This window comes from Chiloscyllium plagiosum, unplaced genomic scaffold (genome assembly GCF_037043375.1).
Source record: "Chiloscyllium plagiosum isolate Xiang-an unplaced genomic scaffold, Cpla_swu_hap1 HiC_scaffold_4, whole genome shotgun sequence".
Taxonomy (NCBI): domain Eukaryota; kingdom Metazoa; phylum Chordata; class Chondrichthyes; order Orectolobiformes; family Hemiscylliidae; genus Chiloscyllium; species Chiloscyllium plagiosum.
The window spans coordinates 109050546-109066468 of record NW_028270142.1 but is presented as its reverse complement, the minus strand read 5'-3'; the positions used below and the strand labels follow the sequence as shown (position 1 = coordinate 109066468).

General features: G+C 38.6%; 1 protein-coding gene across 13 annotated transcripts in view; it reads left to right on the top strand.

Annotated features, from left to right (window-relative positions):
• Positions 1-12250, top strand: part of LOC122548961 (uncharacterized) — a 428093-nt gene extending 415843 nt beyond the window's left edge. For 12 of the 13 annotated variants that reach the window (XM_087986578.1, XM_087986574.1, XM_087986577.1 and 9 more), the window contains one exon: positions 4762-12250. In XM_087986578.1, coding sequence (XP_087842704.1) covers positions 4762-4971 — 210 coding nt within the window. In that variant the 3' untranslated portion in view covers positions 4972-12250. Of the gene's footprint in view, positions 1-846; positions 1013-4761 lie in introns of all 13 variants that reach the window. The other variant, XM_043687985.2, reaches the window with a different exon arrangement.
• Positions 12251-15923: the final 3673 nt, after the last annotated feature.

The window sequence follows — 15923 nt, the reverse complement described above, 5'->3', positions numbered from 1 at the left end:
GTTCCACCCCTGTCTTCCTGACCACATCTTTTCTCCTTTAACAAGGTCCATGAAACCTAACTCTTTGACCAAGGGTTTAGACTCTGGTCTAAAAAAGTGGTTTGGAACATTGTATTTCATAAAAAGTGCATTAAAAATATATTATAGCAAACACAAGTTTTATTGTGAAAAATAAAAAGGAAACAGGCAAAGGAGTAGTGAACTTTAGAGTGCAGAGGTGTGCTGCTACAGGGTAATTTTTTTTATTAATTTGTGGGATGTGGGTGTCACTGGTTGGCCAGCATTTATTGCCAGTCCCTAGCTGCCCTGGAGCACTTGGTATTTGGAGCTCAAGAGGGAAATGGGTTGAAAGTTCAATGGAAACAATGTGTTTGTTCCACTGAAAACCTCCAGTTAGAGACTGAAAAGGAAATTGCCACAATTACCACTTGCTGCGCAGAAAACCCACGGCAAAGTGAACTTTTATAAACCAAGTGAGAACAGAATTGGGATCAGCTTTCATACATCACATGATCACACTGTTCACCTACAAACTCTGCCTATCTAAAGAAGAGCCAGTCCACATATATTAGAATGTCATTGGTATCCTGGGGTGAGGAAGGACAGAAGCATTATTGTTGTCTTGATCTGTGCCTTTACTTTCTATCCTTAGAAAAATCTAGCTCATTACTTTGGAGGATGTCTCTTTAGTTACCAGAAGATTACTCTCAGTCCATCAGTGCATTTAATTGTTTGAATCCTGAACATTTTGTTTCTTTTCAATTTCTCATGTATATATTTTGCATTTCATTTCATGCCCTTCTATAACAATGCACCATTGTACCCACCCCACAATTTTATTTTTAGAATGAGGGTGAAGAAGAATCAGAGTCAGCAACGATCAGTCAGATTCCAGAAAATGGGGATCTGACAGGACAAGCTGAGAGTGTGACACAGCAAAATGGAGTAGGGGAGGACCCCACTGCCAGGTCTGCCGAAACTCACAGCCAAGAGTTACAAATACAGGAGACATGTAAGTGAAAGCTTGGCCTGCGTGGGGTGTGTAGTTTTGTGAAAAATGAATTTGGGAATTTGGTGCAAAAGTGGATTTGATGATGGTCATTAACTCTGAGAATCAGCTTCAAATCAAAGCCATACTGGTGAGTTGCAATATTGTCTCTTTTCTTTGGGCAGCCTCATGCCACTTCCTAAAGGGTTCAAGCACACAAAAGAAAATTTCCCCTCATTCAATCACAAAATTGCCTGACAATCTGAAACAATGTGTGCAGCTTATAATAGCAGCTCTTCTTAGTTTGCAGCTGCAGAAAATTATTGACCTGTGTAGGGGGAGCAATTTATGTGACAGTGATGGAATTGATTGATGAGGTGATGTAAATTGATCTTTACTCTGTATCAAATTGAAGATTTAGCTGTCCTGACTGCGCATGGTACAGTATAAAGGGTGTGTTACTCTGTACTTCGGCCATCCTTTGCTTAAACATCTGTTTCTGTTCATGGAGCTTTTGATGAGACAGAGTGAAGGAAACTTAATCAGCAATTTAGTTGAAAGAAAGGGTAGATAAGATTAACTTTTTTTTCTTGATTGGGGATTCTGGAACGAGGGGTCATAGTGTGAGAATTAGGGCCAAATTCTAGGAGGCACTTCTGCACACACAGGCTAGTGGAAGTTTGGAGTATTCTTCCACAAAGACACTATGCTCGATCAGTGATTATTTTTAAATCTTCAGTTGATACACTTTTGTTAAGAAGAGATATTAAGGGCTGTGAGCCATGGAATTAGGCCACAGATCATTGGTGATCTTATTGAATGATGGTACAGACCCGAGGTACTGAATGGCATACTCCAGTTCCTATCTAACAAATGCTCCTGGGGAAGGTACAGTGTAAAGTCAGCTTTACTCTGTTTCTAATTCATGCTGTACCTGTCCCCGGGAGTTTTTAAATGGACAGTGATAAAGAGCTGGTACATGCAAGGCAGGCTTTAAGCAAGGTTTAGAAAAGGTATTTTACTTGAACTTATTTTGGAAATTTAAATAAAGTGTGCATTTTATCTTGCACCCTACAACAGGATAAATGGCAGTTGCAAACTCTACCTTATCGGATGCCTCCATTCTCATGGTATCCATGATTTTATTTAAAATCATACAAAGTGTGACCAGATGTAGAAAATCACAGGATTTCAAGCCCCAACAGTCACTTCCTCTTTCTATGAATTTATAAATTTGATTATTTGTCAGATTGTGTGATTGATGTATGTTAGCTATTTTTAGCTAAAACACCTGTTCCTAGTCTCCTATTAATCAGAAAGCTCAGCTAATAGTTGGGGACCGAGTTCAAAATCTGCCACAGCAGATGGTGGTATTTGAATTCCGTAAAATAGCCTTCATTGGTCAGAACATTGAGTATAGGAGTTGTGATGTCATGTTGCAGCTGTATAGGACATTGGTGAGGCCACTTCTGGAAAATTGCATATAATTCTAGTCGCCCTTCCACAGGAAGATTGTTGTTAAATTTGAGAGTATGCATAAAACATTTAGATTGATGTTACTGGGACTGGAGGGTTTGAGTTATAGAGAGGGGCTGGGGCTTTTTTTCCTTGAAGTGTCAGAGTTTGAGGAGTGACCTTACAGAGGTTATAAAATCATGAGGGGTATGGAAAAGGTGAATAGCCAAGGTCTTTTTCCTCGCGTGTGAGAGTTCAAAACTAGAGGACATGGTTAAGGTGAGAGGGAAGAGATTTTAAAAAAAGATCTTAAGGGGTAACTTTTCCATGCAAAGGGTGGTGCATGTATGGAGTGAGCTGCCCGAGGAATTGGTGGAGGCTGGTACAATTACAAAATTTAAAAGGCATCTGGATGGGTATATAAATAGGAAGGGTTTAGAGGGTTATGGGCTCCAACACAATCTGCAACGTCATGGCACAGCACATCACCCATTTAACCATTCCTATCAAGCCAGTAGGTGTCAATCTAATGAAGTTACCAAGCACAAGTACTTGCATGCCAAACACTATAAGCAGCAAGTGATCAACGAAACTAAGCAATCCAACAACTAATGGATCATAAATAACTCTATCCTCAATAATGACGGAGCCCAGTGCATCCAGTACAAAAAATAAATCTGAAGCATTTGCAACAATCTTCAGCCAGAAGTGCTGAGTGAATAATTCTTGAGTTTGTCCAGAGCTCCTGCATCACAGATCTGTCAGTCTTCAGCCAATTTGACTCACTTCACATGATATCAAGAAACAGCTGGAAGCACTAGAAATTACAAAGGCTGTGGGGCCTCAATAATATTTCAAAATAGTACTGAAGGTGTGCTCTAAAGCTTGCCACATCCATAGACAAGCTGTTCCACAGCCACATCACTGTCATTTAGCCAACCATGTGGAAAGTTTCCCAGGTATGGCCTATATAGATGTAGTAAGACATATCCCACCTGGCCAATTACGACAAGTCAGTCTAATTGCAATTATCAGTAAAGTTATGAAAGGAATGAGCAACAGGCTATCGAGTGAAAATTGTTAATTAAATAACCTGCTCGCTGGCACTCTGTATGGGTTCCACCATATCCCCTTAACTCCTGACCTCATTACAGCCTTGAATCAAAAATGAACAAAAGTGCAGAATTCCAGAGGTAAAGTGAGATGACTGTCCTTTTTGACAAGGCCCACATTTGACTGAGTGTGACAGCAAGGATTCTAGCAAAACTAGAGTAATTTGGAATCAGGAGAAAACTCTCCACTGGTACAAAGGAAGATAGATGTGGTTTTTGGAGGTTAGTCATCTCAGCTCCAGAATACCTGTACATGATGTCTTCTAGGCATATGTCACTTACCCTATCAGTTAAAAATTCATCCGTTGACATTCAGGGCAAAGCAGTCTGCTTGATTGGCACCCCAAACTTAAACATTCAGTCCCTACTCCTGCCTCCCACTAACATAGTATGCAGCATTGACAAGATGCGGTGCAGATGTTCAACAAGGCATCTTAGCACCAAGAATGGGATTTTTTTTTTCTTTGTAATTCATTTGGCTTCAAATTTCAGGTGTGGTCCCTTACAGTACTTTGAACTGATGGTCTCAGTCTAAATGGCAGGACCCATAGTGGATAAGGAACATAATTATTTCAGTCAACTTTGCTCTTTAATTAAAACATAACAGTTTAAGTGGAACATTAAACAGAATAAAATTACCCAAAGCACTCCACAGCAGCATTATACAACAAAGTAGGAACTGAGCCACAGAAATATGATCGAAAGCTTGATCACGTGAGGTAGGCTTTAAGAAATATCTGTCTTAAAAAGAAAAGTGAGTTAGGGAGGTAGAGGTGTAAGAATGTTCCAGAGCTCGAAGCCTAGGCAACTGAAGGCACAGACACAGGGTAAGGAATTTGCTATTTATACTAGGATGAGAAAGTTCTTAACTCAAGTTTAAGAATTTTTGGAATTCTCCTCTCTTCTGCAGAGAATTGTGGATGTTCAGTCATTGACTATGTTCAAGGATGTCATAAGAGTTTTGGATTGTAATGGGTTTGAGGATATGGTGATCAAATGGAAAAATGGAAGCTAGGTCAAGGATCAGCCTTTAAGTGATGGAGCAGGCTTGAGGACCTGTACATCCTATTACTTTTCCCCTATCCTTTTATGTCCACTCTCTCACTTTCAACCAAGGTCACTAGCTGATTCATCTCTGAAGTATGGGCAACACAGATACTCTTGTTCCTAATGAAATTTACTAACCACTTTCTTCTTTTTCCACAGATTGAATCTCGCAAGTTGACGTTCCGTGAGAATGCCAAAGCCAGGACAGACCACGGAGCAGACATTGTGTACAAATCCCCCAGCATTTCAAACAATACCTCTCCTCTCTGCAGCATGTCACTGACAGAAAGCCTCAGTTCCCTTGGATCACCGCAGCTTGCTACTCTCACTGAAGACCTGTCTGCCGTTCTAGCACAGCAGAGCTTGTGAATTTTTCTTTCCTTCCTTCTTGTTCTTTTCAAACTACATTTAACCAAAACAAGAAGTTTAGCCTCATTAACAGGATTTGTGCTTTAAAAAGGATTTGTTCCTATTGAGTTATTTCGGGACTGAGTAGCTTTACTGCAACCTTTTATCTTAAACATCCATAACACAGGTCTGAATTACCACTCCCTACGGGACATTGTGAGCAATAACTTACATGTTTGTGTTTTTTTGGGGTGATAGCCTAGCTCATTGCTTTGAATAGAGAAACCAATGTCTGCCACAACAATTTGGAGACTGAGTAGTGGAGTCTGCTGGATCATCTGTTAATTAATTAATAAAGTTCAAGTTAATTCAAGTTAACTTCTAGTTAATTCAAAACCCTAATCCAACCCAAATATAAAACTTGCCTTCCCAACAACCATTTAACTACATTAAAAGATTCATCTGTGGTTTTTATCTTTTCCAAACTGTACTTTTGTTTAGTACCCCCATCCAGTAAATTCTAAAAGCAATTCTAAATTAATATTTAAAAAAATAATTTTGCCCTTCTGCTTGAATTGCTAACAACTTATGAAAATTCTAATTCCACGTTCTTTTAAAAGTCACTGCTTTCCAAATTCTTCCTTTTCCTTCAAATAAATAATGAATATCATTAGAGTAAATATTAAGAATAAGTTGAGTTTGCTTGCACATTGAGAAAGGAAAGAGGAGGGCTGGAGGAGTACAAAGATCAGTTTGATTTTAAAGAAAGTGTTTGGGATGAATACTGGCAAGGAATTTTCAAACCTTAAAGGTTTGTTTAAGAACTTTCTTAAAACAAAGCACCAATTTTATTATTGTATAGAATGATGCACCATAGAAAGTGGCTATTGATTATTTTCCCCTTGTGAAATTCTGTAATCTCTTGGCCATGTTTCTCTCTGTGCTACTTGCTAGATTCCTATACCATGAGAACTGTGGTTTGAGCAATTGTTCATTGCTCACTTCCCTTTTAGGCATTTTAATGGAATCATAGAATCTTCCATCACAGCTCTGCCAACTCCTTATAGAGCTTTACCCCTATTACTCTCTCTCTTTCCCCAAAACCCTTTACTACTTGTTTATTTTCAATTTCTTAGTGGGTCAACATTTCCACCTCTGGCTTGTGAAATACATTCATTACACACTCATTACTGAGTCTGGTGTTTAAGTGCAAAATGATTTTATTGTCAGTCGGACATCATCTACACCTGGTGAAATGGATATTTCAGCCATAATGAGAACTGAGTGGGATAAAGGTCAACCTGTACCTGAACCACTTGAAATTGTTTGGAGGTTCCACTGAGTTGCAAGTATTCAGAGCAAGCTGGTTTGATGCTCAGTACAATAACAAGTGGATGCACTTTAAAATCAGCACTCTTAAGTCACATTGTTCAAACTGATCTTGACTGAGGACAGATGGGATAAAAATAATTGAAATGTAAAATCATGAACCTGTAGAGAATGGTTATGGATACTTTTTCAGTCCAGTGTGTGCACTGCATAGAGATCTATTGAAGCTGTGGGTGCTGAATCCATTCACTCAAACCCAATTTCTGCAGTTTCCTAATTCTTAGAACCTCAAGCCATGGACTTGTCCCTCCCATTTAGCATTCTGCTTTTGGTGAACAGAGTATGGCAAGGAAAAAATGAAGAAACAGAAGTCATTATATCCCAGATGCTGGAAATACACACAGGTCTGTCAGGACCTTTGCGCATGCAGAGGTAGTTAAGCTGAAATATTAATTCTGCCTTCCTTCCTGCAGAGGTGAGGTGCTGTGTTTTTACTCTTCTCCTCCTTTCAGTTGAATGTCACATCCTCAGAAACCTTCTCCATCATAAAAAAAAAAGTATAGTTAAAATGTTCAATCCTCCAGTGTGGTCTGATTTTATTTTTAAGCACCTCTTAGCCACTTTTAAGATTGTTTAATTTAAAGCACATCCCCAAATGATACTAGGTTGTAAAGGGATTGTATTGCTTTATTTTTAGCATCTTTGGACTACATGTACGATTGTGTTAGAGGCACCTTTCAAAATGTGTACTTGCAGTAAAGTTGAAATATCTCAATACCACCCTTCAATCCAATTAAAATAAGCCTCAGGGGTGATCTAACCAGCCAGAGAATCCTGGTGGAAGGGAAATTTGGTTAGGGGGAGGAATGCGGTCACAACTGGATTTTTCAGTATAGTGATTCAAAGCCATTACCTGCTTTTCCTGCATTAAGAACAAGTCCTGTTAGTGAATAAAACAGAGGCCTCTTTCCCCTCACTCTTTGCAGCTTCTCGATTTCCGCATTGGTGTTTAAATCTGTTTTAAAAAAAAAACTGTAAATTGTTTTAACTTGTAGATTTCTTCAAAAGTTAATCTTTGGTGATGAAGTACTGACTATTGTAAAATGAGTGGTGATTTAAAAATACAATTAACTTTGTTTTCTAAGCAATATAATCTGTGTCCAGTCAAGCACCAATTTATGAGGAAGTGTGGTTTCGGGCAGGATAATAGACTGGGTTAGTGTCATCCAGGAAAGTTTGTTTGGTATAGAAAGCAGGCAGGTGTACATGGACGTGATGTTTGTGCAGAGTTATATGAAATGAAAAGCAAGGAAAGAGACTTTTAAAACATATCTTGGTCATAAAGCAATATGAAGTAATGAGCCCAATTTTAATGGACTATGACATTAAAGTTAGTCACACAGTGGTAGTTACCATGACCAATGAGTGGAGATCTGGGCCTTTGTGCCTTTTGTGTGTATTTAATTTTGAAAAACATGCATTTGCAGGATTCATGATTGGTGAGAGATATTGTGTTCAGTAACTGCCCTCCAAAGATGAAGCTTAGACCATAAACTACTGAGATTGTCTTCACCAGTGCAAAGTATCTGTCTGAACAGCACAGAGATGAAATTCTGCAGAGCAACTACAGAAATGTGTGCCACGTTGTTCCCCTTGCACAGAATTTTAAAATTTGCATGAGGTGAGAAGGAAGTCCTGAGCTACAGATGTCTCCTTCAGTTTGTGAAAGGCCAGTACAAAGTCAACAAGTGAGACCTGGATGTCACCATAGGCACTGAGTTCACCACCTCTCCTCAATAGTGTGCTATCTGTAGTGGGAGGTGAACAAATAAAGTTTGGCTTCCTTATTTGGGATACAATTGAGAGATGTTTCTGTTGGTGAGTTAATCCCTGCCTAATTTTGGAAGGCAGGGCCAAACTGATAAATGCAGATGAAGGTAGGGTTAACAGTGGAAGATCATCCGTGAATCTGGATTTTACAATAGGACTTTACTTTTCATGTAAAGTTGATTATTTTAGTGTAGAATTAATGTTTGCTTTATCAAGATTTGGTAGACAATATTAACTCTGGTGTTGCTGAAAAGGATATACAATGTTCAACACTTGCTATCTTCATCCCAATGCCGTTTGTCGTGAATTTACTGCCTCTACTCTTATCTGTCCCAATACCATCACTGCTTCTCTCCAGCCTTGCAATGTATTTGCAATCGTAGCTGCACTTAGCATTTTAAACACTATTCAAAATAGCTCGTGTTTAATATAGAAATATATTTTCTGTTATTGTTTACACTTAACTCAAAATAGCTCTAGAAGATGGCTGTTTATAACAACAGTTTTATTCTCTGCACTAATGTTCAGGTGTGTGTTGAGAGATTGAAAGGACTGTGTGGCATTTTGAGTTATCTTTTTTAAAGACTAAAGTTTGTTTTGTATGTGTGTGTTTTCAGAGCTTCACCAGTGGAAAGATAGCAACCTCACTTTAACTGGTCCTTAGATCAATAACTTCAGCATTATGATAGTACAGTTTGTGCCCAAACGCAGTTTTATTTTTGTGAATGAGGGTGGATATAAGAGCGCTCTAGGAAAACCAAGACTCCAGTGAATTACTGTCCTGGAGTTACTGGAAGTTTAGCATTGTTCATCCTTGTCTTATGTGGATACACTTTTCATTCATGTATTGTCAGGTTTATTTTTCCTTTCTCACTCGTTACAATCCTCCTCGCTTTTTGAAGGAGGACTCGCTTTGGGGCTGTACTATTTTGTTGGTAAGGTAATTCTGATTTACTCATCAATGTGGCCACTCCCAATAAACTAAGTACCCCAATGCATGTGTCTCTAACAGAACCCATTGTATAGCAAACAAGAACACCTCTCTAGCTGGTCAGACCACCCGTTTAAAATTGTGTTCCTTGAGAATACTGTAGCAAGTCTTCAGAATTTACACCAGGAACAGGAGGGGGAGTTCCTAGTTTTGGAAGCTTTTCCTGCTGTTAGCTTATCTCAGTAGATTCATCAAGTCGTTTAGTGTCATTGGCTGTAATGGATCCCCCAGATTATTGGTTATCTTTCAGATCACTTTGTTCCCAGTGCATCTTCTATTGCAGTTTCACATGTTATAGCAGGCTGATATTCTGTACACAATGTCTGGGGAGAATTAAGGAGCCCCAGCAAAAGTTTGTGCCCTTCAGGAGATGAAAGAGTAGAAATTAGCAAGAGATGTTAAAGAAATGGAGAGGTATTAATGGCATTTATTGGGGTTTTGTATTGGCTTTTAGAAGCACCTTTGTTGTGAATCAGTCTGCTTTGTCCTTTCCTTCCAACTTCGTAATAGGGGAAAAAAAACATTAGGGCAAGTGTTTGGTGGGCCATTCTCTGTTTGCAATAACTTGCTAAAAATCTATTGCTAAAAGCCATTGCTTATCACCTTTGTTACATTTACTGGTGGAATTAGATTAGATTCATTTCAGTATAAGAACATACATTTGAACAGAATTGATTTTAGGACAAAAGTGGGATTGCTGTGGGCATGAGAATCCCATGACAGATTGGTCAGGTTTACAATTGTGTTGAAAAATGCTATCAAAAACGTTTTGCATCCAACCGTTTGTAAGAATTGTACAATCCGCTCAGTGCGAGTATTTCAGATGTTATGTGCATGTGTATTTGTTACCAGGATCAATTTTAATGTGATGTTCGTGCTGCCGTGATTGTGATTATTTCCTTTTGCGTTGACTTTGCCTTTGTGTGGCTTAATGTGAATTGGTCTGTACCAGGAGCAAGTGATTCTTAGACCTCATCTGAATGCCATGTGTGTTTTTAAAACCACCATACCACTTCCCGGTATCACCTGGAGTAGAAAGATATTATTGTAGTCGGATTATGGGTAGTCAAGACAAACTGAGGAAACTGTAGTACCTCCACAACAGCCAACAGTACCTTCTAAGCTGAGAGGGGGATCCAGGAGGGTGTAAGCTGGAAATCAGCCTGGGCTGTCATTTCTAATGGCTATCCCGAATCTGACTCTGGTACTAATGTACCTAATTGATGTCCAGAGAAGAAGAAAAAGTTGGTTTAGACTGCTTCTGTAGACAAATAGCCCACCCAGACTTGCATGCAATGATTAGTCACGGGCAAGATGCTTACAAAAGCAAAGATCGAACTCTTTGGTACAAAGGGAGGTGGGGAATAACCTGGTAGGCCATTAAAATGTGGTCTTTATTGAGAGCCACTTTAGGGAATGTGTAAATGGTATTTCAATAATCAGTGTGACTTGATTCCAGAGGTAATGTTCAATTTGACTTGTAATGTCCTTCTCCATCTTGACATCACCCTCCCCTCTCCTACTCCCCACCAACCCAAAAAAATTACCCCTGTAACTGACCACTGTGATTCTTGGCCACACCAGGTCATCTCCAGAATGAACATATTTGCTTGTGAAATTAACAAGCAAAATATTTTTTGAATCTGCATGTGCTACTTAGATTTCGTTTTAAAAGTTCCTTTATGGATTTGTAGCAAACAGCTTTATTTGGTGGGGAGGGGGAAAGCAGTCAAATATTCAGTTCACTAGTAGTTTGCGCTCCAGACTGGTTGCCACGGAGTGTGGAACCCAGTGTGACCTGCATCAGATTCTAGAGCAGGAATGTGAAGTGAGAGACATTGTGATTAATATTTAATAATGTATATTCTGTTCTATATAAATTTTAAAACAAACACTGCAGTCCACGACAAGGCCAATATATCCCTTCACATGCCCTTAAAAATAATTGCTTGTGACCATTGTGAGACTGGATGACTTGTGGCTAGATTGCAATTGTGAAGAACCAGTGACTGACAGCTGCCATTGAAAATAAATACATCAAATGTTGACTGTCCTTTTAAAATAGGTTTCATCGTCCAAGTATACATTTTTGATCTCGAACTATTTCAATTCAAAGTGACTTGGACTCCGCCTTGGCACCAAGTTTAAAGTATTGGGCCACCTTCATCAGTCATTTTGTACTCAGTTCATGCTGCATTGTTAAGTGTCTCCTTGTTCATGATTCACCTCACAGACTTTAGGTCAGTAGTTCCTTCAACTGGTGATCCTACCATCACCCAGCCACCAAGACAATCCATACTAAAAAACCAAATTCAAAAGAAAAGAGTGGCAAGAAAAATACTGATGATATTTAGTGTGAAAATGTGAGGATGAGAAAAGCCCATTGTTGTGACAAAAACATCGATTCCCCACCAGTCTATTCTACCTTTCTTCTCTTTTACTTACTTTCCTTTTTGCCCCCTCCTCCTCCATCTCCTTCCCCTTTTCTTTGACTTTACTACTCTCTTTCCTTCACGCTATCTGCATTTTGGACTGTATAAGTCTGTAGGTAATTTGGTCTTTTTTTTTTCCTGATCATTACATATTTTAAGAGGTTTGTTTTAAATCTTTTTCTTTCAACTTTTTTTTGCTTTTTGATGAGACTCTTAACCATCTTGTAATCTCAGTTGTGCCCTTCCAAATTTCTTGTAGCTATTTTAACCGAGCTGCCATTTCCCAACAAAGAAACTTGAAGCTTTAAGCATCAGTCCACTAAGGTCACAGAGCACAACATCAAGGCATGAATTCTTTACAGTGAAGGACTTTTGTTTTGACAATTTGAAATGAGAGAAGCGAGATGTTTTTTTAAAAAAAAAATTTGTTACTGAAGACCAAGGAACATGGGTTGACACTTCTGTTTTGTGTGTTTTTTTTGAAACCTATAAATGGATTTTAAAAAGAGTAAAATGGCTCCAGCAGTGACTACCTGGGTGAGGTTGTACAGTATTTCTGCTGCTGCTGTTGTCAACACATTTAATGTTCCAGAATTTTCTTCTCGCTTTTGCTGTTTGGCTGCTGATAACCAACATCTTTGTGACAGAACTCAATTCCCATTGTTCAGTCCTTATTGTAAAAGTAAAAGTTTGAAATAAAGCTTATATGTTGATGTTAGCTGTGTATGTTTTGTTACATTCTCTGCGGTAATGCCATGCCCTCCTATCCAAAATGTTTGTGTGCAATGGCTCTGCAAATTGTTGGAGTATATTTCAATGTTTAGCTTCCAACCTTCATGTAGTTCAGGGACGCTAATTTTTCGAACAAATTGGTCACCTGGCGTGCTTCTGTTTTTGTGTTTTAAAGTCTTAATTATAATTCTTTGGAGTTCTGTTTATTTCCAGATATTGCTGGTATCCTGGTTTTCACTTCTGACCTGCTGTCAGTCCTCCATTTCCAGAAAACTCTTATGTAGCCAATGAATTGGGATTTCCTGGGGGTCCTGGAACACTTCTTTTGGTCATACATCAAAGAGATGTCTGACTATCTGGAGACTGGGAGTCTGGGCCACTATTTACCCCACACTGAATTGAAAACAATTCTGTCCAGCTGACCTGATACTCTAGGTGCTTTCTGGAGTGGTGAGATTAGCCTGAAGTAAAGGGCTGACTGCAGTTTCATTGAAGGTACCAGGAAAGATGTAACCTACACTAAATGACTCTGAACCACTGTTGTGGCTAGGGATTTGTTCCTTGCTATGGAGACACTAGTGTTGGTTGCACACTGGCCTTTCGTATCCATCTTTAAAAACAAGGTAGAAGTTTCCCTAGACCTCTGACTAGAAGCACATATTGAAAAATTAATTTATATAACAAAATAACAATTCAAAACCTCTTGGCCTGTTAGTCTGCAGTGCCACTGTTCTACCATTTGCCAGTAAAATGATGCACCTGCTGGAAATACTAGGCAGCACTAGTAGCATCTGTGGAGCGAGGGGGAGAGAGAAAGAAACCAAGTTAACTTGTAATGTCAGTGACCTAACATCAGAGACCCAAAATTTTAATCATGTTTTAGTCTCTTCCTTGGCGTCTCACTTTGCTATTAGTAAATTTTATTAGTTCATTGACAGTTGTGCCCTGAAGCTGCCTAAGTCTGGAAAATCTCCCTACTGTATTTATCTTTCTTACTTCAGATGCTCTTTGAGCAGGTTTTTTGGTCATCCCATTATCATGTTATGGGGTTGTGTCAGATTCCCTTTAATATTCTTGTGAAGTGTCTTGGGACTTTATTAAAAGCATTCCATAAAAGCAGTTTGTTATTCCACTTATAAAATACCTTTTGCTACTTTTAAAAATGAAATTTCAAACAAACTGAAGTGCATTATGTCGATGGGACATAGTTTGAATTATGCAAAGCATCCCTTACATCATATTTAACAAACACTGCACGCGAAAGAGGAAGTGACATTTCAGAAAGAACAGATTTGGAAATGTCAAAATGCCTGCAGGTAGGAACAAATTCTGTCAAATACACTCAAGCCCAATCCAACCTCCTCCCCAGTCTTTATAGCTTTCTTCGTGGGCACTTTCAAATTAAAGAAAGGCAGGCTGTGAAAAACATACCATACTTGTAGTATCCATTTACTTTTTAAATGAAATATCCTTTTTTCCCCCAATTTCCCACCTGGCGTTTGAGTGGGTCTTGACATTTAAGAAGAAATTCTTCAATTGTGCCAGAAGAAATTATAGTGGCTGACCTTGTGTAACTTCAAAGCCTATTAACAAACTAAGTTAACGTGTGCAGCATTGCAGAGTTTGAGAACCCAGCATGATTACACAATTTAGGTTTTGGCTGAACTGAATTTTGCTTTTCATCTGCATGGAGACAGCACCTAAGTGATCTAAGCTATCACACAAGGCATTTCTGTTCAGCTGTTTCCCGAATAGCAGTAAATCCACTTCAAAAAGCTGTGAAATGCTATGGATGTTCTGAAATAATACAGGCATTTGTATAAATGCAAGTCATTTCTTTCTTGCAACTAGTTGCAGAAGAATTTATTTATGCAACTAACAAATAAAGGAGGTCAGGTCAAATCATCTCTTCTGAAATGCTTATATCATTAATTAACAACAACCTCTTGGGTCCTTGATTAAAATTTCTTTGTTGTCTATTTTGACTTTAATTACTCCTGATGAATAATGCATTGTTGGTTAAATAAGTTTGGAATATTTTAGTTTGAAAGCAATCCTAACTCCCAGATGAAACAAGATAGCACGGTTACAATCTCTTCTTGAGATGCCAGAGCAGAATTAGGCCATCGAGCCCACCAAGTCTGCTCATCATGGCTGAGTTTTCTTGGCTGCATTCTCCTGGCTTCTCCCTGTAATCCTTGATGCCCTCACTAATTAAGACCTTATCTATATCTGTCTTAAATACGTTAAATAAACTGACCTCTAAAGGCCTTCTAAGGCAACGAGTTCCACAGAGTAACCACCCTCTGGTTGAAGAAATACCTTCTTGTCTCACTTCTAAAGGGTTGTCAATTCATTCTGATGTGCCGGTGTTGGACTGGGGTGGACAAAGTTAAAAATCTCTTGACACCAGGTTGTGGTCCAACAGGTTTATTTAAAAGTACAAGCTTTCAGAGCGCTGCTGTATTGTCAGGTAGCTAGTGGGACAGGATCATAGAACACAGAATTTATAGTAACATCGCTTAATGAATCAAAACTTGCATTCGATCCATTCTAAGCGATTAAAGACTTAACAGCAATGCATCAGTTGTATGTCACTTTGATCTTTTACTATAAATTCTGTGACCTGTGATGCTGCTCCACTAGCAACCTGATAAAGGAGCAGTGCTTCAAAAACTTATACTTTCAAATAAATCTTTTGGACTATAAACTGGTGTTGTGATTTTCTTTTGTAAATATATTTATTAGCAAAAGAAAACTTTTTTGACTTTACAGAAATAGTTACTTAAAATATAACAAAAACAAATACCAGTATAATAAAGAAAATTTAAATTACAATACAACTGTCTACTAACTGCTAACCTACCCATTAATGCAAAACAACACCATTAAATAACTAAGTGACTAATCAAACAAAAGAACACACAAGAACACAAAATAACAATGATTGGTGCAAAGCTCCCAAACAAAAAAAACGGGAACATTGTATATTTACCTGTATTAACTCAGGAATGTCCCCCTCCAGGGCTCAACTAACCTAACCATCCTGGTTAAACAAATGCCCTAGTTAAGGTAATAAACAAATCTGTATTCAAAAACTCCACAAAGGCCTGTTATGCCTTATATTAAAAAAATCTCCTGTGTGCATTATGTTTGTTTGTACAAAAATCCAATGGAATGGACTCCATAATTAATTTCCGCCATCCCAACAAGCCTGGTGGGTTCTCAGACAACCAACTCATCAGAATATTTTTCTGTGCACAGTAAATAAGATTATTAAATAATTTCTTCCCATGTCCGTCTAAAGATGATAAATTCGATAGACCTAGGAGGAGAGATATCGGGTCTACTTTAACTTCAGTCCTCAATACCCTCCCTATCTCTCCCACCACAGTGCTCCAAAAAAACATAGAACAATACAGTGCAGAACAGACCCTTTGGCCCTCGATGTTGCGCTGACCTGTGAACTATTCTCAGCTCGTCCCCCTACACTATCCCATCATCATCCATGCGCTTATTCAAGAATTGTTTAAATCTCTATAATGTGGCTGAGTTAACTACATTGGCAGGTAGGGTATTCCACGCCCTTACCACTCTGAGTAAAGAACCTGCCTCTGACATCTGTCTTAAATCTATCACCCCTCAATTTGTAGTTATGC